Source organism: Furipterus horrens, unplaced genomic scaffold (genome assembly GCF_987537825.1).
Source record: "Furipterus horrens unplaced genomic scaffold, mFurHor1.1.pri manual_scaffold_1, whole genome shotgun sequence".
Taxonomy (NCBI): domain Eukaryota; kingdom Metazoa; phylum Chordata; class Mammalia; order Chiroptera; family Furipteridae; genus Furipterus; species Furipterus horrens.
This window is the reverse complement of record NW_028327171.1, coordinates 172819894-172844602: the sequence shown is the minus strand read 5'-3', so window position 1 is coordinate 172844602 and position 24709 is coordinate 172819894. Positions and strand designations below refer to the sequence as shown.

Sequence of the window (24709 nt, the reverse complement as noted above, 5' to 3'; positions counted from 1 at the left end):
TAGAATATTATCCCAATTTAGCAGATAAAGTATTTAAGACCCAGGAAAGTAAATGAATTGCGAAAAGCCACACAGGAAATTAGAAAGACCTCTAGGATACAACCCAAAGGATTGACTGCTAATATAAAACTCTTTCTATAATAGTAATGGCTGGTTTGATTTGTTATATAAGTTTGGTTTTGAAATTCAATCTAATTAATACTTATTGAGGACTTTTACAGTAAAATTTGGAAAATCAGTCTTTTGGTTATCAACTTTCCCTAGTGTAGGGCTTGCCTGAACAAACAATGGGATAAAGGCTTTTACATAAGAAAATCATAAATTAACTTATGTTCTTAACTCCTAGCTGATTATGAGTCATTGATAAAGTCTCATCAAGAAATGCTTTATCAGACACAAATGACTGCATTTGTGCAAGAACCTAAAGTTGGAGAAATAGCACCTGGATTTATATACTCTGATTATGAAAAAGAGTATGAAAAAGAACGGGCTTTAATTCAGAAGAAAATGGCCAAAGATACTGTAATGGTCAGAACTTTTGTAGAAGACCAAGTGAGTATAGCAATAATGGTCATGTAAACCATTTTATAAATTCTAATTTCCTCCCACAATTCCCCTTTTTGTTTGATATTTTCCTTTTTAGTGATGGGGTCAAGTTAGAGTACTATTAGTAGGTTCAGGTTCACTACTGACAAATTTCCTTAATCTTCATGACATGTTGCACATATGGCTTTAGAAACAGATTTCATATATGTAACAAAATATGACATTAGTTATAGGGATGACATATATGCAGAAAAAGACAAATATTAGCACAACCATGTTCATTACTGCTGAGATCCCTATATCTGTATGATGATAACATGTCACCCATGCTCCTAGACTAACATTTACTCAAGATGCCACAGCATGAACTGGCAAAGATAATTGTAATGCAGATTAAAAAGCAAAAAGCTCTCTGAGTTTTTCTCCCAGTTAAACACTTAAATCAATCCTTATCTCTGAAATTAATATACTTAAGAATTTCTATCAGTGAGGATAGAATTTTTAAATAAACTCTTTTTTTTTTTTTACTACATAGGAATTCCACATATCTTCCTTTGAAGAGAGGCTTATTAAAGAAATTGAATACAGAATAATAAAGACTACATTAGAAGAACTTCTTGAAGAAGATGGAGAAGAAAAAATGGCAGTTGACATTTCTGAATCTGAAGCTGTTGAAGCAGGATTTGATTTAAGAATCAAAAATTATAGAGTTCTTGAGGGGATGGGCGTTACTTTTCATTGCAAGATGTCTGGATATCCATTACCCAAGGTAAATATAAATATTTATCATACCTCCATGCCACAAAAAGATACAAATAAGTTACACTGTAACTACTTTATCTACACGTACTTCATACATACATGTTACTTGCAGATTGCGTGGTACAAAGATGGCAAGCGCATCAAACATGGGGAGAGATACCAAATGGACTTTCTACAAGATGGCAGAGCTAGTCTGCGCATACCTGTGGTTCTTCCAGAAGATGAGGGAATCTATACTGCATTTGCCAGCAATATTAAAGGAAATGCGATTTGCTCTGGGAAATTGTATGTAGAGCCTGCTGCTCCACTTAGTGCTCCGATGTATATGCCCACACCAGAGCCCATGAGCAGAATCAGGTAAGACTGGTAACAATTTGGGCTGATTAGTATTGAACTACTTAAAACACCAAATATCCCAGTAGAAAGTTGCCATTGTGTTGAGGCAAGGGGAGAGGGGAGTTATGAAGGCTGAGACAGCACAGAAACCTGCCATACCAATAATTGATGAGTTTTTATTTCTTGCCCCCATGTATGATGAGCGAAGAATTTTCATTAGTGTAGCATACTACTGTATTCATTTTACCAGTGTTATAACTAATACAATGGAGGCTGTAAGGTTTATCTAGCACCTGATTTTACATATGTTAGCCCTAATTATTCAATAATGCTGCAATGTAAGGATTATTATTCCTAGTCTGAAAATGAGAATACCAAAACTCTGAAGTCCTGTGAAAACTGCCTTAGTTTACCCAAGTGGAGGTGCCAGAACTCAAAATCCAATTCAAACTATTCTGGCTGCAATGTATAGATAGAATTTTGAATTAAAATATGATTTCTATGCTTTTCCTCCTTTTGGGTTAAGAAGTATGTTTATCTTTTTTTTATAAATTTATGCATTGGTTTATTTAACCAACTTACTGACATGTTTTGGTAATGGAATCAAAAATGTTTGGTGACTAAATCAAGGTGGTGAGAGAAAGACAGAATTAAGGATCATTCTAAGATTCTGAGTGCCTGGATACTTGTGTTAAATGACTACTGATTGGATTGAGAATATATGAAAAGTATACTTTTGGTGGCTATAACAATATGTTTCATTTTGTTCTCAGTAAGTTTGAGGTGCCTTCTGCAACATACAAGAAGTAACTTATAAAATAACACTAATGAACAAGAAATAAATAGGTTTGTTTATTTTGCTCAATTTTCTCTGTGCCTCATGAAAATCTCATTTTCTTTGGTTTTTCAGGTCTGTTTCACCACGTTCAGTGAGCAGGTCTCCTATACACATGTCTCCTGCAAGGATGTCTCCTGCAAGGATGTCTCCTGCAAGAATGTCCCCTGGACGGAGACTGGAGGAAACAGATGAGTCACAACTTGAGAGACTGTATAAGCCAGTCTTTGTGTTAAAACCTGCTTCTTTCAAATGTTTAGAAGGACAAACTGCCAGATTTGACTTAAAGGTTGTGGGTAGACCTATGCCAGAGACCTTCTGGTTTCATAATGGTAAGTAGGATATGTTTTAGCTAACAAATTACTAAACCCCAAAATAAGCATCTATGTGTGTCTAACAATTTTTAAAAAGCTATTTTAAAACTCTGTTTTCTTTTATACTTTTTCTTTTTTTGATAGGCCAGCAAGTTATCAATGACTATACCCATAAAGTAGTCATTAAAGAAGATGGTACCCAGTCCCTGATTATTGTCCCTACAACACCCAGTGATTCTGGGGAATGGACTGTGGTTGCCCAAAACAGGGCAGGAAAATCTTCAATTTCAGTGGTCTTAACTGTGGAAGGTATTTGCTTTTGAAATAAAAAAGAAATCACCTTATCACTTGGGTTATAAACAGGTATTTTGGCCTTGTTCACACTAAATCATGACTTCTGTCTTTCAGCTGTGGAACATCAGGTTAAACCAGTGTTTGTGGAAAAACTGAAAAATATCAATGTAAAGGAGGGTTCCCGACTTGATATGAAAGTCAGAGCTACAGGGAACCCTAACCCTGACATCGTATGGTTGAAAAACAGTGAGATCATTGTACCTCATAAATATCCAAAAATCAGGTAAATTTGTTTGGGTATAATATAACTAAGTTCATTCTGCAAATCCAGTAACCAAGGAAGCAACAACTGCTTCATATATTGATTATTTTTTTCACTTTTTTTTTGTTGTTGTTGTTCTTTTTTAGAATTGAAGGAACCAAGGGAGAAGCTGCCCTTAAAATTGATTCCACTGTCAGTCAAGATTCTGCCTGGTATACAGCAACTGCTATTAATAAGGCTGGCCGAGACACTACAAGATGCAAAGTAAATGTTGAAGTCGAGTTTGCAGAGCCTGAACCAGAAAGAAGATTAATCATCCCACGAGGGACATATAAAGCAAAGGAAATTGCAGCCCCAGAACTGGAGCCCCTCCATTTGCGTTATGGTCAAGAGCAATGGGAGGAGGGTGACCTCTACGACAAAGAGAAACAACAGAAACCATTTTTTAAGAAAAAACTCACTTCCTTAAGACTCAAGCGCTTTGGGCCTGCCCACTTTGAATGCAGGCTAACACCCATCGGTGACCCCACAATGGTGGTGGAATGGCTCCATGATGGAAAGCCACTGGAAGCAGCCAACAGGCTTCGTATGATCAATGAATTTGGGTATTGCAGCCTCGATTATGGAGTTGCATATTCTAGAGACAGCGGCATCATCACTTGCAGAGCCACTAACAAATATGGGACAGATCACACATCTGCTACCTTTATTGTTAAAGATGAGAAAAGTCTTGTGGAAGAATCCCAACTGCCTGAGGGCAGGAAAGGCTTACAGAGAATTGAAGAGTTAGAGAGGATGGCTCATGAAGGAGCACTTACAGGTGTAACAACAGATCAGAAAGAGAAGCAAAAGCCAGACATTGTCTTGTTCCCAGAACCGGTAAGAGTACTTGAAGGGGAGACTGCAAGGTTCCGTTGCCGAGTCACAGGTTACCCTCAGCCCAAACTCAACTGGTACCTAAATGGACAGCTCATCCGCAAAAGCAAGAGGTTCCGAGTTCGCTATGATGGCATTCATTATCTGGACATTGTGGACTGCAAATCCTATGATACAGGTGAAGTCAAAGTCACTGCTGAAAATCCTGAAGGTGTGACAGAACATAAAGTGAAACTTGAGATTCAACAGAGGGAAGATTTTAGGTCTGTCCTTAGGCGAGCCCCTGAACCAAAGCCCGAATTTCGTGTACATGAACCTGGAAAACTTCAGTTTGAGGTACAAAAAGTAGATAGACCTGTTGACACCACTGAAGCCAAGGAAATTGTGAAGTTGAAAAGGGCTGAGAGAATTACTCATGAAAAGGTGTCTGAAGAATCGGAAGAGCTACGCAGTAAATTCAAGCGCAGAACAGAGGAAGGATATTATGAAGCCATTACTGCTGTGGAGCTCAAGTCTCGTAAAAAGGATGAATCCTATGAAGAACTCTTAAAGAAGACAAAAGATGAACTTCTCCACTGGACCAAAGAACTAACTGAAGAGGAGAAGAAAGCTCTTGCTGAAGAAGGCAAAATCACTATTCCAACTTTTAAACCTGATAAAATTGAACTAAGTCCTAGTATGGAGGCCCCTAAAATCTTTGAAAGAATCCAAAGCCAAACAGTGGGCCAAGGATATGATGCACACTTCCGGGTCAGAGTCGTGGGAAAACCAGATCCTGAATGTGAATGGTACAAAAATGGTGTCAAAATAGAACGCTCTGATCGAATCTACTGGTACTGGCCCGAGGACAATGTTTGTGAACTGGTCATGAGAGATGTGACTCCTGAGGACTCCGCCAGCATCATGGTAAAAGCCATCAATATAGCTGGGGAAACCTCAAGTCATGCATTCTTACTTGTCCAAGGTAATTTGAATTTCTTCCATTTGATGGATCTGCCTCTATTTACCCATGAATACCCCATAGTGTGTTTCTTTTTATTTTCTTTTCCCAATATTCAAACTGTAAATTTTATTGAATGTAATGTGCTTTATTTCTTTTTCTTGTAGCCAAGCAATTGATCACTTTTACACAGGAATTACAAGACGTTGTTGCTAAGGAAAAAGACACTATGGCAACCTTTGAATGTGAAACTTCAGAGCCATTTGTCAAAGTGAAATGGTTTAAAGATGGTGTGGAGATTCATACGGGAGATAAATATAGGATGCACTCAGACAGGAAGGTTCACTTCCTCTCCATACTGACAATTGACACAGCTGATGCTGAAGACTATAGCTGTGTACTTGTGGAAGATGAAAGTGTAAAAACAACAGCTAAACTTGTTGTTGAAGGTATTAAATAACTCTTTCAATGTTTACTTAAGTTATGAAGTCACCCTTAATATCTGAAAAAATAAGCTATGAAATTTTCCCTTCATAACTAAAATTAATTGGTAACTAGCTATAAGCTCCATAGGAAGAATCATGAGTTTATATTAATTAAGAATATTGATGATACGGATTTTTTAAAAGCAAGGTTTTGTCTTGTTTTTAAATTTTTATTGAAATATAAGTCTATGGTTTAAAAATAATTTAAAATTTTAAGTAACTCCTTTTTATTAATATTTATTACTCAGTCCATCAGCAAGTAGATATTGAGAATATTCCTGATAGTATGGAAGAGTTAAGAAATATACAAGGAATTTTCTATATCCTAAGTCTAGGTGCATAACTGTCCAGAGAAATTAACTTCTTTTAAAATCTTATGCCTCAGGTGCAGTTATTGAATTTGTAAAAGAACTTGAGGACATAGAAGTGCCAGAATCATTTTCAGGAGAGTTAGAGTGCATTATATCCCCAGAAAATATAGAAGGTAAATGGTACCACAATGATGTGGAGCTTAAATCCAATGGCAAATACTCAATTACCTCTCGCCGTGGGCGTCAGAACCTCACAGTCAAGGATGTAACCAAAGAGGACCAGGGAGAATACAGCTTTGTTGTTGATGGGAAAAAGACGACCTGTAAACTAAAGATGAAACGTAAGCTTTCCCATTCCTGTTGACCTACAGTGAGCATCATTATGGTTTATTGATAAACAATGATCATAAAGCTGTTTTTTCTCCCCACATTTCACAGCTCGTCCCATTGCTATCCTACAAGGACTTAATGATCAAAAAGTCTGTGAAGGTGACATTGTTCAGCTTGAAGTTAAAGTCTCCTTAGAAAATGTGGAAGGCGTCTGGATGAAAGATGGCCAAGAAGTGCAACCCAGTGATAGAGTTCACATTGTGATCGACAAACAGTCACACATGCTGCTCATCGAAGACATGACTAAAGAGGATGCTGGAAATTACTCCTTCACCATTCCAGCCCTTGGAATGGCCACCACTGGGCGTGTCTCTGTCTATAGTGAGTGCAACTTATATAGTTTTATGTGTCCATTGTCAAGTGAGGTACCAAACTTTAATGAACAGACACTTTAAAGAGAATTCATATTCATAAACATTTTATTTGTGTGTCTCTGTGTGGTTTTGCAGGTGTTGAAGTGATCACTCCTCTAAAGGATGTTAATGTACTTGAGGGTACCAAGGCTATTCTTGAATGTAAGGTGTCTGTCCCTGATGTGACTTCTGTTAAATGGTATTTACATGATGAACAAATCAAGACTGATGATCGCATACAAGCCATTGTCAAAGGCACTAAGCAGAGACTAGTCATTAACCGGACCCATGCTTCAGATGAAGGGCCTTACACGCTGATGGTTGGCAAAGTTGAAACCAGCTGTAATCTCTCTGTAGAAAGTATGGATTCTTCCTCTTAACTTAGCATTATTTTAAGCATTCTATGTTCCCAGTGTAATAATAACCAAGTGATTATTTTATCTTTTCCCTAGAAATAAAAATTATAAGGGGCCTTCAGGACCTTACCTGTACAGAAACCCAAAATGTGGTCCTTGAGGTTGAGCTGTCCCATGCAGGGATTAATGTCTTGTGGAATTTTAAGGACAAGGAAGTCAAACCCAGTTCTAAATATAAAATTGAAGCTCATGGAAAAATATATAAGTTGACAGTTCTAAATATGATGAAAGATGATGAAGGAGAATATACATTTTATGCCGGAGAAAATATGACATCTGGAAAACTTACTGTGGCAGGTTGGTACATTTATCACTTAAGTTCTTATGAGGGACCACTGTTTTAACATAAGAAGGTGTTGCCCATTTCCTGCCAAATTTCCATCAGTATCTCACTTCCAAGCCTTAGCTTATGCTGTCCCCAGAGCCAATAGTATGCTCAACACTGTCACATCCACCCTAAATTCCAAATGTTCTTCCAGGCAGACCTACTCAAATGCTTTCTCTTCTGTGAAGCCTCCCTTCAAATCTGCATCTATATAAGATCTCACCTTCCAATCTCAGAATTACTTTCTGTGCTTCTTTCATGCTTCTTACCATATACTTGTCTTATTCCCCATTTCTTTTCTTGCACCAGAGCATAAGCTCCCCAAATCTCGAATTGCTTCTTTTTCTTCTTTCTGTACTCCAATACATTACACATGAAAGATGATTAATAGATGTTTGATGAACTGAGCTTTATTTAAACTTTTCTACTCTAAAGAGGTATTTTTAAGTCATTTTTGCTTCTATAACTTTTGTTTCTTTTGTTCCCTTCCTACTTTTTTATGAACCCAATGAATATGCATCTGTGTATCTCTTTCTTATGAAGTGGACTCCTTTCATTCAGCAGAAATTCTTAGCTTTAAAATGAAGAATCAAAAGTATAATCCAGTTGTCAGGAAGAAACTAGAAGTCATCATTAATTTGTTTGGTTCATTACAATTGAAGTATTGAGGAGCTGGAATATTACATTGTGATTAAACTGTGCTGTCCATAATATCTGCTACATAATTCTCCCAGAGATTTGACTATGAAAAAAACTTCTGAAACAGAACTTCAGATCCTAAACTTTGATATATTTAATGTAAATCACATATTTTTAAATGTGTTATAATTGCCTACAATATTCAGTATAGTAACATGCAGTACAAGTTTGTAGCCTAGGAGCAGTAGGCTATACCTTATAGCCCAGCTGTATAGGAGGCTGTACCATCTAGGTTTGTGTATGTGCACTCTGTGATGTTCACACAACAAAATCACCTAAGGATGTCACTCTCAGATCTTATCCCCATCAGTTAGTGATGCATGACTGTATATTGTATAATTGAAATTTGCTAAGAGAGCAAAACTTGTGTTTTCGCCAAAAAGAAAAAAAGTCTATGAGGTGATAAGGGTGTTAATTAACTCAATTTTGAGAATCCTTTCACACTGCATACATATATATCAAATCATCATGTTGCATACTTTAAATATATTACAATTTTGTCAATTATGCTTCAATAAAGCTGAAAAGAAGAATAAGAAGAAAAGAGTTAATTTTAAGTATTAAGGTTTTAGTACAATGTTAATATAATTTAATTAATTATAATAAGTTATTTTAAAATAAATAAATATGTGGAGGCAAGAAAAACCTCTGAGCCCTTATGTGATTTCACCCAATATTTTTAAACTATCTATCATAGCCAGACATTGCTAGGAACTTGGGACTCAAAAATGAATAAGGCATGGTATTTTTTTCTCGAGGAATTCATAATTTAGAGAGGGACAGCTACATCAGCAACTAGCTTGCTAAAGGATAATTATTTCTGCCAGTGGATGATGGCACTGGAGGCAATGGGGAAAAAAATTGTCAAAACAGAGATTTTTAGTATATAGGAATTCCTAACCTTATAGAAACAATGATGACTTGGATATTTTGTTAAGCAAAGTTTTTCCAATCAAATATCAGATATATTCCTAGGAAATAACCCTTGAGAAGACTAAGCAGAATGCTTCTGAGGAGGAAGGAATTTTCTTAGGGGCCATCTGTGTGGTATGCTGTCCATTATGGTTCTCAGAACTCCGTATTAACTTGACAGTTGCTTTTCCTTTGCAAAACCTTTGGATTCCAGTATTTTCCCTGGTTATTAATCATGCATCCTTAGAAAAGGGATTTTTATGATACCTTTTTAATATGGGTTAAAATAATTTTATTAAGCATTTTATCATGTTCAAAATTTTTATGTTTTAAAATTTCGTAAGTCCATATTTCTTTATTGTACGAATATTTTTAAAGGACTCACACTTGTACTTCTCTTGCTCCAAAGGGGGGGCCATCTCCAAGCCACTCACAGACCAGACTGTAGCTGAATCTCAGGCTGCAGTATTTGAATGTGAAGTTGCCAACCCTGATTCCGAAGGTGAATGGTTGAAGGATGGCAAACACTTACCGCGAAGTAACGACATCAAAATTGAATCTGATGGCCACAAAAGAAGACTTATCATTTCTGCCAGCAAATTAGATGACATTGGAGAATACACCTACAAAGTGGCCACCTCTAAAACATCTGCTAAACTCAAAGTTGAAGGTCAGTGATATATAATAACAGAATTATCCGTTTCAAATCACATTACATTCTCGACAGTTACCATTATAAAAGTCAGATAGTATAACCATTTTGGATGCCATAAGCCTTTATTTCATAAAACCATCATAAACTCTCTCGGCTTGCTTTCTGAGCCATGTACCACAAGGTACAAAATTGTTTATAAGATGTATTTATGTGAAGAAGCATTTCTTAGGCTCCAGCTCTGGAGAACAGCTAAATTAGATGTTCTCATTCTCCATTCCTCTTTCCCTCTTCTCCAATCAATCTATTAAGCTTTTAGTACATGGTTCAGCAAATTTCATCCCATTCAAATATAGAAAAACCATTGCATAATATATATTTCAAACTGGATCCCAGGTTTTCCTAAATAAGCTCAAGCTGTCTTTTAAAACAGGGATGCTGCATAACTGCAATATTTTTGATAAGCATTCATTTGCAAGATGACCAGGTGATGATCTCATTTCAGACTTCTTTTATTTGATAATGTCATCATTGTTTTCTAAACCAATCATAAATTTGTCTTCAGCTGTCAAAATTAAGAAGACTCTGAAGAACCTCACAGTAACAGAGACACAGGATGCTGTTTTTGCTGTCGAGCTGACACACCCTGATGTGAAAGATGTTGAGTGGATCAAAAATGGGGTTGTGCTGAAATCCACTGACAAGTATGATATCTCTGTCAAAGGAACAGTTTACTCTCTGAGAATTAAAAACTGTGCCATTGCGGATGAGTCTGTTTATGGCTTCAAGCTTGGAAAGCTAGGAGCTAGTGCCAGACTGCATGTTGAGAGTAAGTTGACTTCGAACTCTTTACAAGTTACCAATTCATGGTTACTAACTATCAAGTTAACCATTTCACTGAATCACTTCAACTTTCCTCATTAGCTGTCAAGATCATTAAAAAGCCAAAGGATGTCACCGCCTTGGAAAATGCCACCGTTGCCTTTGAAGTCAGTGTTTCCCATGACACAGTTCCTATAAAATGGTTCCACAAGAATGTGGAGATTAAGCCAAGTGACAAACACAGGCTGGTCTCAGAACGGAAGGTGCACAAACTGATGCTGCAGCACATTGCCCCCTCAGACGCTGGGGAGTACACAGCTTTAGTGGGACAACTGGAATGCAAGGCGAAACTCTTTGTGGAGAGTAAGTGTTAAGCAGCACCGACGGAGGTTCCCTGGTTGATTATTATATGTTCATTTGTTTGTTTGATTCATCTACTTTTAAAATAAAGTGTATTAACTGAGGTACTTTCTGATTTTTTTCCAAGCACTACATATTACAAAAACCATGAAAAGCATTGAGGTGCCTGAGACCAAAACAGCCTCCTTTGAGTGTGAGGTGTCCCACTTCAATGTCCCTTCCATGTGGCTGAAGAATGGTGTGGAGATTGAGATGAGTGAAAAGTTCAAGATAGTTGTGCAGGGAAAACTGCACCAGCTGATCATCATGAACACCAGCACAGAGGACTCAGCAGAATACACATTTGTCTGTGGCAATGACCAAGTCAGTGCCACCCTGAAAGTGACCCGTAAGTAAAAAAGGAAAGGGGGTGAGAGATATCCAATAAATGCATTGTTAGTCCATATGCTACACATTTCCTTCTTGACCATTTAGTCCACTGAAAAATCCTTGATTGAGAGATCTATTGAGAGTTCACACTGAGTTAGGCACTGGTGTCTCCACCTAGATAAGATCTTCCAATTAGTGCAGCATTGAAAGGCTACCTATAAAGATGCTTCAGTGTCTGTCACTTGTAATTTCTGTTTCTCTATCACTGGGCATTGTCCTGTAGAGAGAGGGGTACCAGGAAGATATCATTGCTCATATCTTTGAACTCTGAACTGTAATCACCCTAACGGAGATACTAAATACCTTATAGGTTTTCATTCTGCACCTGTTATGACCCACATTATATTGACACAAAGTCTCCTTGGGTGTCTTTCCTTCCCCTTTTGCAGCAATCATGATTACATCCATGCTGAAGGACATCAATGCTGAAGAAAAAGACACCATTACCTTTGAGGTGACAGTCAACCATGAAGGCATCTCTTACAAATGGTTAAAGAATGGTGTGGAAATCAAATCAACTGATAGGTGCCAGATGAGAACCAAAAAGCTCACACACTCACTGAACCTCAGGAATGTTCACTTTGGAGATGCTGCTGAGTACACTTTTGTGGCTGGAAAAGCTACATCAACAGCCACCCTTTATGTGGAAGGTATGGCTTCATAAATGTCATGTCCAAAAACATAATGCAAACACACTATGTAAAATGTTAATGCATAAATTAATGAATGGATACATAAAATGTGGTATATCCATGCTATGGAATATTATTCAGAAATAAAAGGAAGTACTGATACATGCTATAGCATGGATGAACCCTGAGAACTTTATGCTGAGTAGAAAATCCAGTCACTTGTCCTGACCAGTGTGGCTCAGTTGGTTGGGCAGCATCTCTCAAAGCTAAAGGTCACTGATTCGATTCCCAGTCTGGGCACATGCCTAGGATGCAGGTTCACAGGCTCAGTCTCCAGTTGGGGAACATGCAAGAGACATCAATGTTTCTCTCACTATCCCTCCCTTCCCTTTTCTATAAAATAAATTAAAAATTTTTTTAAAGAAAAAGCCAATCACAAAGGATTACATTTGTGTGATTCATTTATATGGAATCCTCCAAATATACACATCTGTAGAGACATAAGTTGGCATAAAACTGAGAAACAATGACAAGGCTCTGGGAATGAGAATGTTCTAAAGTCAATCGTGGCGATGATTCCACAACTCTGAATATACCAAAACCTACTGAATTGTATACTTAATTGGGTGGATTTTATAGTATGTAAATTATATCTTAATAAAGCTGTGGGAAAAAGGTTAATTTTTTACATGCTATTTTCCAGCTCGTCATATAGAATTCAGGAAACACATTAAGGACATTAAGGTTCTCGAGAAGAAGCGAGCCATGTTTGAATGTGAAGTTTCTGAACCTGACATCACTGTGCAGTGGATGAAAGATGGCCAAGAACTGCAGATTGTGGACAGGTCAGCTGTTTTGTTGTGCCACATTCCAGTGATTCCCAATTTCATTTGAGTCATCATACATTAAATGTCAATTTTCATATCATCTATAGGATAAAGATACAGAAGGAGAAATATGCCCATCGCCTTCTGATTCCATCCACCCGGATGTCTGATGCCGGGCAGTACACAGTGGTAGCCGGAGGCAACATGTCCACTGCTAACCTCTTTGTGGAGGGCAGAGATGTTCGCATCCGAAGTATTAAAAAGGAGGTCCAGGTATTGTATACATGCCACATTTTTGGAGAAATCACCAAGAGTCCGTAATCTATAATTTCATATTTTAATTATTAACTTTTAAGTTGTCTAACCACAGTCTCCTAAAGAATTAAGTCAAGTGATCCTCACTGGCTTAGATTCTCATGTAGACATTAATTTAGTCATAGTTTCCCCTCATTTAGAGAATAAGTGTGTCCTTAGCAGCTGTCAAAATTCTTTAATTATCACAGCTGTAGAAACTTTGCTGTCTAATGCAATAAATGGCTAGTTGCCAAACAGCACCAACCAGAAAATAAACTAAAATTTAAATTGTGATGTTTACACATCAACTAGAATTAAGGGAATTTAGAACAAGGTAGCATTCTCTGGAAAGCCACCTGTCAGGGAGAGGCAGGTGTGTAGTAGGGACTTAGCAGCTGGGAACACTTAATCTGGGGTCCAAGAGGAAGGCCAGTTTGACCAAAGCTGGATTCCTAGCAAGGGTGCTGATCAAATATCTTTGCTACCTGTAAAGAGAAGTATCATTTGAGTTTAGTTTCATCATGTTGCTCATCCAAGAAGAACAGGGCATCACAGGCCTTAGGCCATAGTGAAAAAGTCTCCAGTGAGGCTCAGACCACCTGGATATGCTCTCCACCCTTTATTGTCCAATTCTGAATTTTGACTTCCTCACTTTTAAAATGGTTCCTACCTAGTCCACAAGGTTATTGTTTATATCACATGAAATCAAATTGAATTGTAACTTAAAAGAGCTTTATAAGTAATAAAAGGCCAGAGAGATACAGTGTCGTAATTTCTGTTACTATTGATTAACAAGGAAACATTTAAGGATAAAATCATTGACTCTTTGGGCAACTCCTCAGTGTAGGTATGTGCACAATTCTCTACAAAAGAAGTTTGGGTACCATTTACCCAAGGACAGGTGGAAAAATTAGAATGTGCTATAACCTATCAAGTTATTATATCATAATGTATAGGTTTTGCATGCCTTTCAAATGAGCACTTTTAAGAACAGGTTAACTGAAAGGAAACCAAGGCTTCAATTTTCTCTTTATGTTGCTTCATTAAAAGGTTATTGAGAAACAACGTGCTGTCGTTGAGTTTGAGGTCAACGAAGATGATGTGGATGCCCACTGGTATAAAGATGGCATTGAAATCAATTTCCAAATTCAAGAACGACACCAGTATGTTGTAGAGAGAAGAATCCACCGAATGTTTATCTCTGAGACCAGGCTCAGTGATGCGGGTGAATACACCTTTGTGGCAGGAAGGAACAGGAGTTCTGTTACTCTCTATGTCAATGGTAGGTAGAGATTTTAATGTATTCTGTGGATCCATCTGGAACAGCCCTCCCCTTTAAGTTACTAAAGTTCTTGATAGTTTCTGGGTAGTTTCTAAAGAACCTATGGTACTTATGTGGTTACATCTATTTTTATTTTCACATTATATGTATGGAAAAGGGATGGCAGTCGTTAAAAATGACTATTAAGATGTCATTTACAAAAAGCACCTGATGACTAGATTTTTATTTATTGGTCAACACTACTGAACATACACTGCATATCAATTATAATATACACCAAATGGGTTTCTAGATAAAGCATTCAGCTCTCCTAGTTGTCTGCCCTTGACCCTAATTGCTTACGTACTAGCAGCACTTCTAAATAGGAGCATTTCCGACTTCTAGTCTGCAGTTCCTGGGAAAACTCAGAGGTGCCTTTTGAGACCACAGAGGACCTAGAGAGCCACAGGCAATATGGAATGAGATTCTCTCTGCCCCAAGGTGTAGGACCAGAGGCTCTTAATTTTAAGGGGGAATTCCACATGCCCCCAAGTCCTAAGATGAATGCCATTAAACTATGCACTTTGTTCATTAGAAACCTGAAAGCTGAATTTGAGGCTGGTCCAAGTCTGAAACTAACCCAGATACATAGAGGAAATGGAACTTCCATCCCTATCTTTCCTTATCTTGGACCATATCTGCCTGAACCAATACTCCTGAGGCAGATGAAAGGACACTAGGAATAATCTCAAGGTTCACAAAAATGAAGCATATTGCCAACATTCCCTCAGTCCCTAAGAGACCAAATGATTATGGTATCTGGTTGTTATTATTTCTGTAGTAGTGGGGAAACTGAAACAAAGAGAAGGAAAAGTCTTTTCTGTGGCAGTCTCAGAAACCAGCCTCACAGAAGTCATTTTTCTCCATTTCTGGGTTCCATGAATTACCCAGTTACCCTTACCCATCACAACACTGAGAATATGCTTTCTTTAGCATAACAGGAAAGCTGACTTTTTTTTCAATCTACCTAATTACATTTAACTAGATCTGGAAGAGCATTCATTCATTCTCTCTTACTTACAGATACATTTCACTGGTACCAGTATATAAAGAAATGACTATGACATATACACAAATATTTGCAAAACAAACAAACCCGAATAAGATGAGCCACATTACCACATGATTTGCCCAAATGACTTTAAAAAATAAGTAGCATGTAGAAGTTGTCCTAGAATTCCTTAGAGTACTGGCCACTGCTACACCCCCACCCAGACCCTAACGAGAAACAGAGGTAGTCATGTTACATTGAGAAACACTACAGCACTCTCTGCCCCTGTGCAGAATATCCAAAGTATCTTCTAAAGCTACTCCCTCTACTTAAGTACAAAATTCCAAATCTATTTTTCCCCTCTTAGCACAAAGATGTCCTAGTATTCTGAGGCAAGTGAAGATGCCACAGTTCCAAAGTTTTATTTCCGGCGGGTAACCACCTGACAACAAATTAATGTTGAGTGTCATGGGCTGTCCCGTGTTTTTTGCATTTTCTCACAAGCCGTTTGTTTTCATTTACTCTCAGCTCCAGAACCACCCCAAGTTCTGCAAGAGCTCCAGCCTGTTACTGTGCAATCCGGCAAGCCCGCCCGCTTCTGTGCTGTGATATCTGGCAGACCGCAGCCCAAAATTTCCTGGTACAAGGAAGAGCAGCTGCTTTCCACAGGCTTCAAGTGCAAATTTCTCCACGACGGGCAGGAGTACACACTTCTGCTCATCGAGGCCTTCCCGGAGGATGCAGCTGTCTATACCTGTGAGGCCAAGAACGACTATGGAGTAGCCACAACCTCAGCTTCACTCTCAGTGGAAGGTAGGACTGTCTTGCTACTTCTCAGCTTCTAATAAAACCTCAGAAACCAGTTTTTGTGTTCTCCCAGTGCATTTGACATGCAATTTGGAGCTCATGAAAGTTGGTTGCTGTACAACTTGGAAATTATGAAAAGTGCTCCACTGTGAGATAAATTAAGATTAATCAGCAGGCTCCATTGTATGAGGTCCGTGGCGTGACTTAGTCACAATAAACCCTGTGGTCCCTTTCTTTAGTTCCAGAGGTTGTGTCTCCTGATCAGGAAATGCCAGTTTATCCTCCTGCCATCATCACCCCGCTTCAGGACACTGTCACTTCTGAGGGACGGCCAGCTCGTTTCCAGTGCAGAGTTTCTGGAACAGGTAGGTTTATAAACAACAGCATCATTGCTAATATTTACTTTTACACCTTTTCCTTCATCACAAACATCTCTCGTGCATAATTTAAGGTTTAATGGGACTCTTACAGAAGACTTACTTAATTTAGTCAATTAAAAATAAGGTCAGTGTTTTTCAATACCGGACTATACACTATCATTTTTATGATTAAGGCGGTAAATTTTTTATGTGTTCTTTTTACCACAATAGTTAGATCCATGTTTTCCAATGTTTTAAATTTCAAAGAAATTTTGTTTTCTTTATGATTATAGTTTCACTTTTGTTATCTCTTTAAAATATAATAGAAACTACAATTATTATTAGATTAATTATAATAGCATTTAGAAAAGATTCAGAAGAAGGGACATTAATAATGTAAGACATTATTAAGTCTCTGGACAATGTTTGTGCGAAAGGGTATATTATCTTGTAGTAGTCAAAAATAGAGATTTTATGGTCAGAGAGATTGGATTTGAATCCTGACTCCACTGTGCGACCTTCCTTAGGCAACCATATGATTCCTCTGGTTCTCTTTCCCTCATGAATAAAATGAAAATAATATTGCATTCAATCTTAGAATGTACATTTCATGAAGGACAGGGATTCTGTCTTAGTACCTAGAGTCTGGTACCTGAAAGCAGTAGCTAATAAAGGAAACTCCTCAAGAATAGGTAGGTCTTTGTTCTACAATAGCGCCATACATAGCAGATGCTCAATAAGTAATTATCGATTGGACAAATTAACAATTGTTAAATTATTAATGCCAATCACTTAAGGCTGTTACCAAAATTACATTAGATAACCCAAGCCAGCACTTAGCACAGTTTCCACCATCTAGTAACTTCTCAATCCGTCAGGATTTTTAATAGGAGCAAATATCACCAACCCCTCCCCCAGTCCAGAAGTTTGACCTTGGTAGACTAAGACAAAATGTTTGGAGCCATTTCAAGCCAATTATGATTATAGACTGACCTCAGATAGGGGCTGAATAAATCAACTTCATCCAAAATGAAAATCACTGCCTTATTTACTTGGCTTTTGTATACTACCACCAAAGGAAAATCCTCAAAGCCTGGGCATCTCGTAGCACTCCTAATAAGGTTTATTGTTTCATTTATTATGTGTCTCTCATTAGTTTATGACCCAGTAGCACATTGCCAAAAACCATTTTCCTATACAAGTTACTATTTCAATTGGAAAGCTTTGTCCTGATGATTTCCTTCTCTGGGATGAAGATGCTAATCTAGAAACCACATGGACTTGTTTGATTTTTATGAGCATAATTAAAGAATATAATGTATGTAAAGCCCCTATAGGCATGGCTGGCAAGTGTCTGGTGCCCAATACATTAATTTTGTTATAGTCATAGACAGGAGTTATATAAACATAACATTCTGGTATGGCATGACCTATAGGGACAAATACCATGACCTTTGTGACTTCAAAGCATCGTATTTGAGAAATATTGACTATCAAGAAATGAGGACTAATTTGATAATATTCTATTAACAAATAGAGAAAAATACATTTTAATATCAAATTCACTAAAGCCACACTAAATAATTTATCCATTCATTGAAATTTTAGAAGAAAACTTTCAAATAAACATACATATATATGGGTTATCCAAAATAGTAAACAGTCTTAACAATATTTGTATGGTGCTTTTTACTTTATAAATCATATTATAGTTTTGCTTTTAAGGTGTTGCAAAATGCATTTGAAGTCCTCTATGATATTCCAATTGGTGTAGAAAGAGAAAGAGAAAAATATCTTTTTTATATGATTGAGGTCTTCAAATGTTTGAATAACGTTTATCAATTCATGAGATTATTATTCTCTACATGTGATAATATTTATACACATATACAGGTTTTATCACCCTCTGGAAAACATATTTTTTATGTGAGAAAAATTAAATTAATTAAATAAAATGCCCCTTTAAAAGCTTACCACATTATGTACATAGTTTCATGCCCCCAGAACTGAAAATATTTATGCAACAACCTTTGACAAAGCATTGCTTTAAAAAATTCAGCGAAGCCCTGCCTTTCATAAATTAGAAAAAAGTTGGGTCTTCAGAGGCCTCAGTCTCATATTTTTGGAAACTCAAAACTTGCTGTAGTATGGAACATTGTCCTGAGCAATCCAGTGATGCTTTCATTAATAGTAAAAATGTTGTCTGTTGAAGATCTCTGGTGCCACCTACTGCTAGAAGAACAATTTGGAAAAGTAGAATTTTAAAATTCATGTTTACTAGTGTTTATTCTACAGATGAGAAAGAATCATCAGGAGGCTTGCAGAGTGACAGCTAGCTAAGTGAAGTGATTGATAGTTTTTGTAGCAATGATGGATGCCTATTTTTCATTGAAGCATCTATTCAGTTTTATTCTCCCAACACTTGTGTTCCTGTATTGAAACATTATGCTAGGTGCTAGGGATGCCAAGGCTCTTGCCTTCATGGAACACATTGTGAAGGTTGTAAGTGCTATAACATCCCGTGTACTCAGTGCTCTGCATCTGGGAGATAGTTGAGAAAGATGCATGGACTGAGCATCAAACAATCAATAGGGTCATTGAATACAATGGTGTTCCAGGCAGAGAACCACATTTAAAAAGTCACTTCATGTGCTGGAAGTGACCAGTGGTTTCAGTATGGTTGGAAAGTGATGTAATGAGTAAGCCAGAAAACTAAGGCCAGACACTAAAGTGTTTGGTAGTCCCTGCTTAGGATTTTAGGTTTTATCTTGTTTATACTGAGGAGCCAGTGAAGGATTTCTGAGCCCCTGGGCATATGATAAGGTTTGCTTTTTAGGAACTATATTGTGATAGTGAAAGGAGGAATGGAGAGAGTGGGGGATGAGGCTGGAGGTAAGGGACCAGGGGAGAGGCTATCACATAGGCTTGGGGAGTGTTAACAAGGCCCTCCACCAGGGCAATCAGGAGAATAAGCAGGTAAAGCGTAGAATTCGGGAATTAAAATGAACAAGATTTAGGAACCAAATACAATGGTCCAGTGGGGGTGAGGAGCAGGGACAGTGGGATAGCCTCTGAGGAGCCCCAAGAAGCCAATGACCAACACAGATAGCGGCAGTCCAGCCAGAAGCACCTAGTCCATTGCCAAGAGAAGTCTCACCTCTTAGCTCATTTGCTGTTGGCAGTTCATTCCAGTTCTACTTCTTCATTTAGTTCACCAAAGGAAGAAGTTGTAAGAATAAGTGGAGAACCTCAAAGGGTGCAAACCAAACTCTTCATTTCTCTATTTCCATTGACGATTGAACAAACTAAATAGTTGTAGAATGATTGCACATGGCCCTGTCTTTGGCATATTATTTAAGGCACTGCTGATATGATGCTAGACATTCTTGCTTTAGTGACTGACCTGTGCCAGTGGTTTATAAAGCCCTTTCTGAGGTGTATGCCATTTAATTCCCACATCAATTTTATGCAATGAATAGCCCATGAATTGTTATGCATCTCATTTTACAAATGTGAAGACCGGTCCCGAGAGATTAGATGACATGTCTAAGATCACACAGTTGGTAAATTGTAGTGTCAATATTCCATTTTCTACCTTTTCTTGTCTAAGGAAGAGAAAAGATTTGTTTCTTTAAAAGGAGAAGCTGTAGTTTATAAACCACTCAATACCATCATGGGAAGAAGGGGAACCTTCTTGAACCAATATTTGCACTATATACAAACAAATGTGAGATGATTGGACTATTAGAATGTCCCCATGGTTGGTACCGAGATAAGGAAGTTATATAGTAACTGTACTCCAAATACAAGATGGCTTTGACTTTGCTTTTAAGACAAGTAACTAAATGTAAATCCACTCTTGACATATAGGGTTATTCTTTTAATGGAAGTATAATATTTTTAAAGTGCCCATCACCTTAACAACATAATAGTGTTATTTTACCTCTGCTTTTGTTTTGTTTTTGTTTTTTTAATCATTTTAAGATGGTTTTAATTCCTTATGTGTAAATAGGTCATTTTATTATTATTTATTATTGCTTCTACCTTGGCAAAAGCCAAATATATCTAAGATATATGTGAGATATCAAATATATCCATGACTCTTTCAATTTAAAAATTATTTTTAATTTGAAAAGTATTTTCTGTGGTGCTGAGAACTTTCAATCCTTGCTCAATGGAAATGAAAAACAATACAGGTTGTTTTTTTTTTCTTCAGCCTAGTTTAGACTTTGTGGGATGTTGATATTTTCAGCTCCCTCTTTAATTGATCTTTCTGCATCAGAAGTGCAGCCTATCTTCACTTACTGTTGCAGTAGGCAAACACAATCCCAGCTCAAACTCTTCGTGAAGACTGTCTGCCAGGACTGCCTTGTTCTCAAAGCCACTGACTGGGTCAGCATCTTTTCCCTGCTTCCACTATATGACATGCAAATGGTTATTCAAATAATATAACTAAAATTGTAAATTTAAAAAGATTACAACCAGTCTATAAGCTGAATTTTTCTTGAGTCATGTTTCTTTCTTAAAGCTGAAAAAAGTCATGTAAGAGCAGAAGTGGCATGCCTAAAAGAAAAATATAATGTTATGAAGATAAATGTGAAATGTAGTCACCAGTATAATCAATATTGTGTTTGCAGGTAAATTTAAAATAGCCACCTGTTTCTGTGATTTAAATATCTTTTTTCTTTTGTGCTACAGATCTAAAAGTGTCTTGGTACAGCAAGGACAAGAAAATCAAGCCATCTCGGTTCTTTAGAATGACTCAGTTTGAAGACACTTACCAACTGGAAATTGCTGAAGCTTATCCAGAAGATGAAGGAATTTATACTTTTGTTGCTAATAATGCCGTAGGTCAAGTATCAAGCACAGCGAACTTGAGACTGGAAGGTAGAGTAAAACAACTTTAAGAACCACATTTCAATATAGATCTAATCTCAGTCAGTAACAATCACTAAAGATTTCATGTAAATCATGGTTAATCCTATCATTCTCTTTTAATGCAACTAATTATTTTCATGTTATATGCGATGTTCTCACTTCTCATTATGAATCATATCCCATCATTTTTTATTTTGCCTGGCTTTGTCTCCATAACATTTTCTAATGCATTGCTCTCATCACCAGCTTTCCTGCTTCCTGATCAGCATGTATCAGAATGGGGGGAAATGTACTTAAGTAAACAGGTATATTTGTTCTCTCAGTTAGGATATAAATTTTAAATTTTTAAAATCTAAGAGTGTTAGCATGCCCCTGTTGTGTTGACATAATTCTGATTTCACAGAAGCAACAGTGGACAATTTCAGGTTTGTATGCCAACCAATTCTACTCATCATCATTCAAAGAATGCCTGCAGGCTGGGGCGCCAAGTCCCAAGATGGTCCAACATTTCTGTTACTTGGGTCTCTTAAATTACAATCAGAAGCACTTCTTCAGTGACAGGGCGGGGAGAGGGGGGGAAGGGCCACTTTGATTCGAAACAAGATAACAATATTTTTTTACAGAGTATTTTTCCTGAGCTAATTTTGTCTACATAGTATTGCATATATATAAATAGAAAAAAATTAGGGCAACTTTTGATTTATTTTCTTTCGATTGTAAGCATGTTATAAATCCAGATGTTTTCTTAATAAGTTACAGTGGTTTTCAAAATAGAAAAGCTGGTTTTATAACCAGAGGGGGAAAAATAAAAACAGAAAACAAGAATGCCTATACCGAATTGCATACTCCACTACTGCCTTCATGAAAAATATAGTGAAATTCCTTAGACTATTGATGTTTCAGCCTTTGTCTGTCTGGAAGATGGAAGTGAACTTGTATGACTTTGAATCAATAGTGGCATACATTGACAAGGCATTAGGATTGGACTGGATGCTAGTCCACTGTTGAAATTTGAGACAGATCTCACACCAAATGAATTCTGGTTTTAGTACAGGGTACAACATTAAAGGTTGGCATGCTTCTTTTCAGGATTTAGCAAACTTGAAGAAGTTACATCAAACTTCCAATGGCATGTCTCTTCATCATTTTCATTTAAGAAGGAGTCCCTTGGCCAAAAGCCCATCTTCATCCAGCCTCTATCAAGCCTCAGGGTGCACAGCGGGGAGACAGTCAGATTTCATGCAAGGGTTTCTGGTATTCCCAAGCCAGAAATCCAGTGGTTTCATAACCAGCAGCCAATTCTACCAACAAAAGATGTAGTTTTCCATTTTGAGGAGTCCACGGGCATGGTTTTAATGCTTATAGTTGATGCTTACTCAGAGCATGCTGGGCAGTACTCTTGCAAAGCAGCCAATAGTGCTGGGGAAGCCACTTGTGCAGCTACACTCACAGTGACTCCGAAAGGTAAAGCCCATCTCACTTTAGACTTTGATTTGCTGCCTCCCTACCTCCTATTTCCACTGTTACTAATGAGAGTCTCAGCTGTTTGTCTCATTGCATATTGTGGCCAGTCGATAATATACTAATAAAGTAACTCTCAACAAGCCCCCCACAAGGCCTCAGTATATACATAGGGGTAACTTATGTATATACTTTCAATCTCACTATGTGTTCTGTGCATTAAATTCGTAATTATTTTGTTAGACATCAACCCTAATTAACATTTTTATTTCCCTAAACATCTCATGCATCATTAATGATCTATTTGCTGTATATTCTTTACAACATATATTGTGGAAGGAGGACAAATGTTACAAGGGGAGGGGGCGTGGGCTGACTCTATATAACTACAATGACAACAGAAGAAAGAAACCAGACACTGTATGGCAACCGCATGAGCCTCATCACCCATTCATCACATTCATCACTGGGTCGCTGGGAATGAACTTTCTTTTGTGCGCTCCTGACATCTTAGAGCATACTGAATCTGGCATGCTGCTTCCAAGTGACAATGATGTCTTTCATCTTCATCTTCCATGCCATCTTGTGTTACTAACCTAGCCAAGTGACAAAGCTTAGATCTTAATATTCTTTTTTATTTTTTCTTGTCACTTGATTATACAGTGCAAGCCCTAGCTAGGCAAAGTTCTGGGAAAGATGTAAAAGAATCCACCAAGCCCCAGGCAGTGGCAGATTGCTCTTTCACAAAGCAGGAGAGCAAAATATCCCAAAACGAAATTAAGTCATTTCAAGGATCATCATATGAATGTGAAGTGCAGGTTTTTGAAAGTATATCTCAAAGTTCCACCCACACAGCTGCATTCATTGGAGATGTAGGGTTGCACCATACTGCATCCCTTTCACAATTTGCAGAAAGCACTGAATTATCTGAGAAATATGCTCAAGAGATGATGGATAAGGGCCAAAGATTCTTCTGCATCTTCGGGACCTCTCTGTCAAGTGCAGCGACACTGTTCAGTTCCTCTGTGTTTTAGAAGATGAGTCTTCCTGTTGACGTAACCTGGACTCATGCAGGTGTCAAGATAGAGGACTCTAAGAGAGTGAAGCAGTCACAAAATGGAAATACTTAGTTTCTTATCATTGTACAGCTGCATTATACACAATGAGTATAGAGAGAAGACAACAGCAGCAATTCTAAGCGTCGAAGGTGGTTGTTAGATTTTTAGCTATGACTTACTTCATTTCATCCTCATCGCTTTCTGCAGCTTTTCTGCCATGCAAATTGAATCAATGAATATATTAATTAGAGTATCTCTAAATTAGCAATCTATTCTCAGATGGCTTAGGAAAGTTTGCCAAGTGACTGGTCAAACTCTTTAACAACATTTAACTTTCCAGTTTAAATTTTGGATATATAACTTGCAAATCCAGTTTCAGGAAGTTAATGTTCATTTCATATGTGCTGCCTTTTCTAATATTTACCAAATGTGCCACTTAGGAAGGTTAAGATGTTATAGCTTAAGTATATATTGAGTATTTATTATTGTGCCTGGCATGATGCTAAATTTAGATTTAATTGTTTTAGTATTAGGAGATTAATTCTCATTTGCCCTTTGTTTTTATCTGAAGGTTCTAGCTGTTTACAAGGAAGCCATGAAAATTAAAAATTGGGCACTTAAAATAATAGAGCTTTGTCTGGACCAAAATTAGCAGTCCCTAGATATTTCTCAGTAAATCATGCTGCTTTTACAGCCTCAGATCCTCTGGGAACTGCAGAATTATCTCATGGCAAGATTATTTATTTTTGTTGTTACCATGTT

At 37.4% G+C, this 24709-nt stretch overlaps 1 protein-coding gene across 4 annotated transcripts in view; it reads left to right on the top strand.

The window, feature by feature from the left end:
• TTN (titin) overlaps nt 1-24709 on the top strand; it is a 269733-nt gene that overhangs the window by 26284 nt on the left and 218740 nt on the right. For all 4 annotated transcript variants that reach the window (XM_090281173.1, XM_090281165.1, XM_090281190.1 and 1 more), the window contains 23 exons: nt 347-552; nt 1082-1315; nt 1421-1665; nt 2555-2811; nt 2938-3102; nt 3202-3370; nt 3496-5189; nt 5333-5614; nt 6036-6302; nt 6400-6672; nt 6801-7064; nt 7157-7417; nt 9466-9726; nt 10274-10537; nt 10633-10893; nt 11018-11278; nt 11709-11969; nt 12655-12796; nt 12886-13051; nt 14123-14354; nt 15913-16197; nt 16431-16556; nt 21249-21437. In XM_090281173.1, the coding sequence (XP_090137299.1) occupies nt 347-552; nt 1082-1315; nt 1421-1665; nt 2555-2811; nt 2938-3102; nt 3202-3370; nt 3496-5189; nt 5333-5614; nt 6036-6302; nt 6400-6672; nt 6801-7064; nt 7157-7417; nt 9466-9726; nt 10274-10537; nt 10633-10893; nt 11018-11278; nt 11709-11969; nt 12655-12796; nt 12886-13051; nt 14123-14354; nt 15913-16197; nt 16431-16556; nt 21249-21437 (6765 nt within the window). The remainder of the gene's footprint in view (nt 1-346; nt 553-1081; nt 1316-1420; nt 1666-2554; nt 2812-2937; nt 3103-3201; nt 3371-3495; nt 5190-5332; nt 5615-6035; nt 6303-6399; nt 6673-6800; nt 7065-7156; nt 7418-9465; nt 9727-10273; nt 10538-10632; nt 10894-11017; nt 11279-11708; nt 11970-12654; nt 12797-12885; nt 13052-14122; nt 14355-15912; nt 16198-16430; nt 16557-21248; nt 21438-24709) is intronic.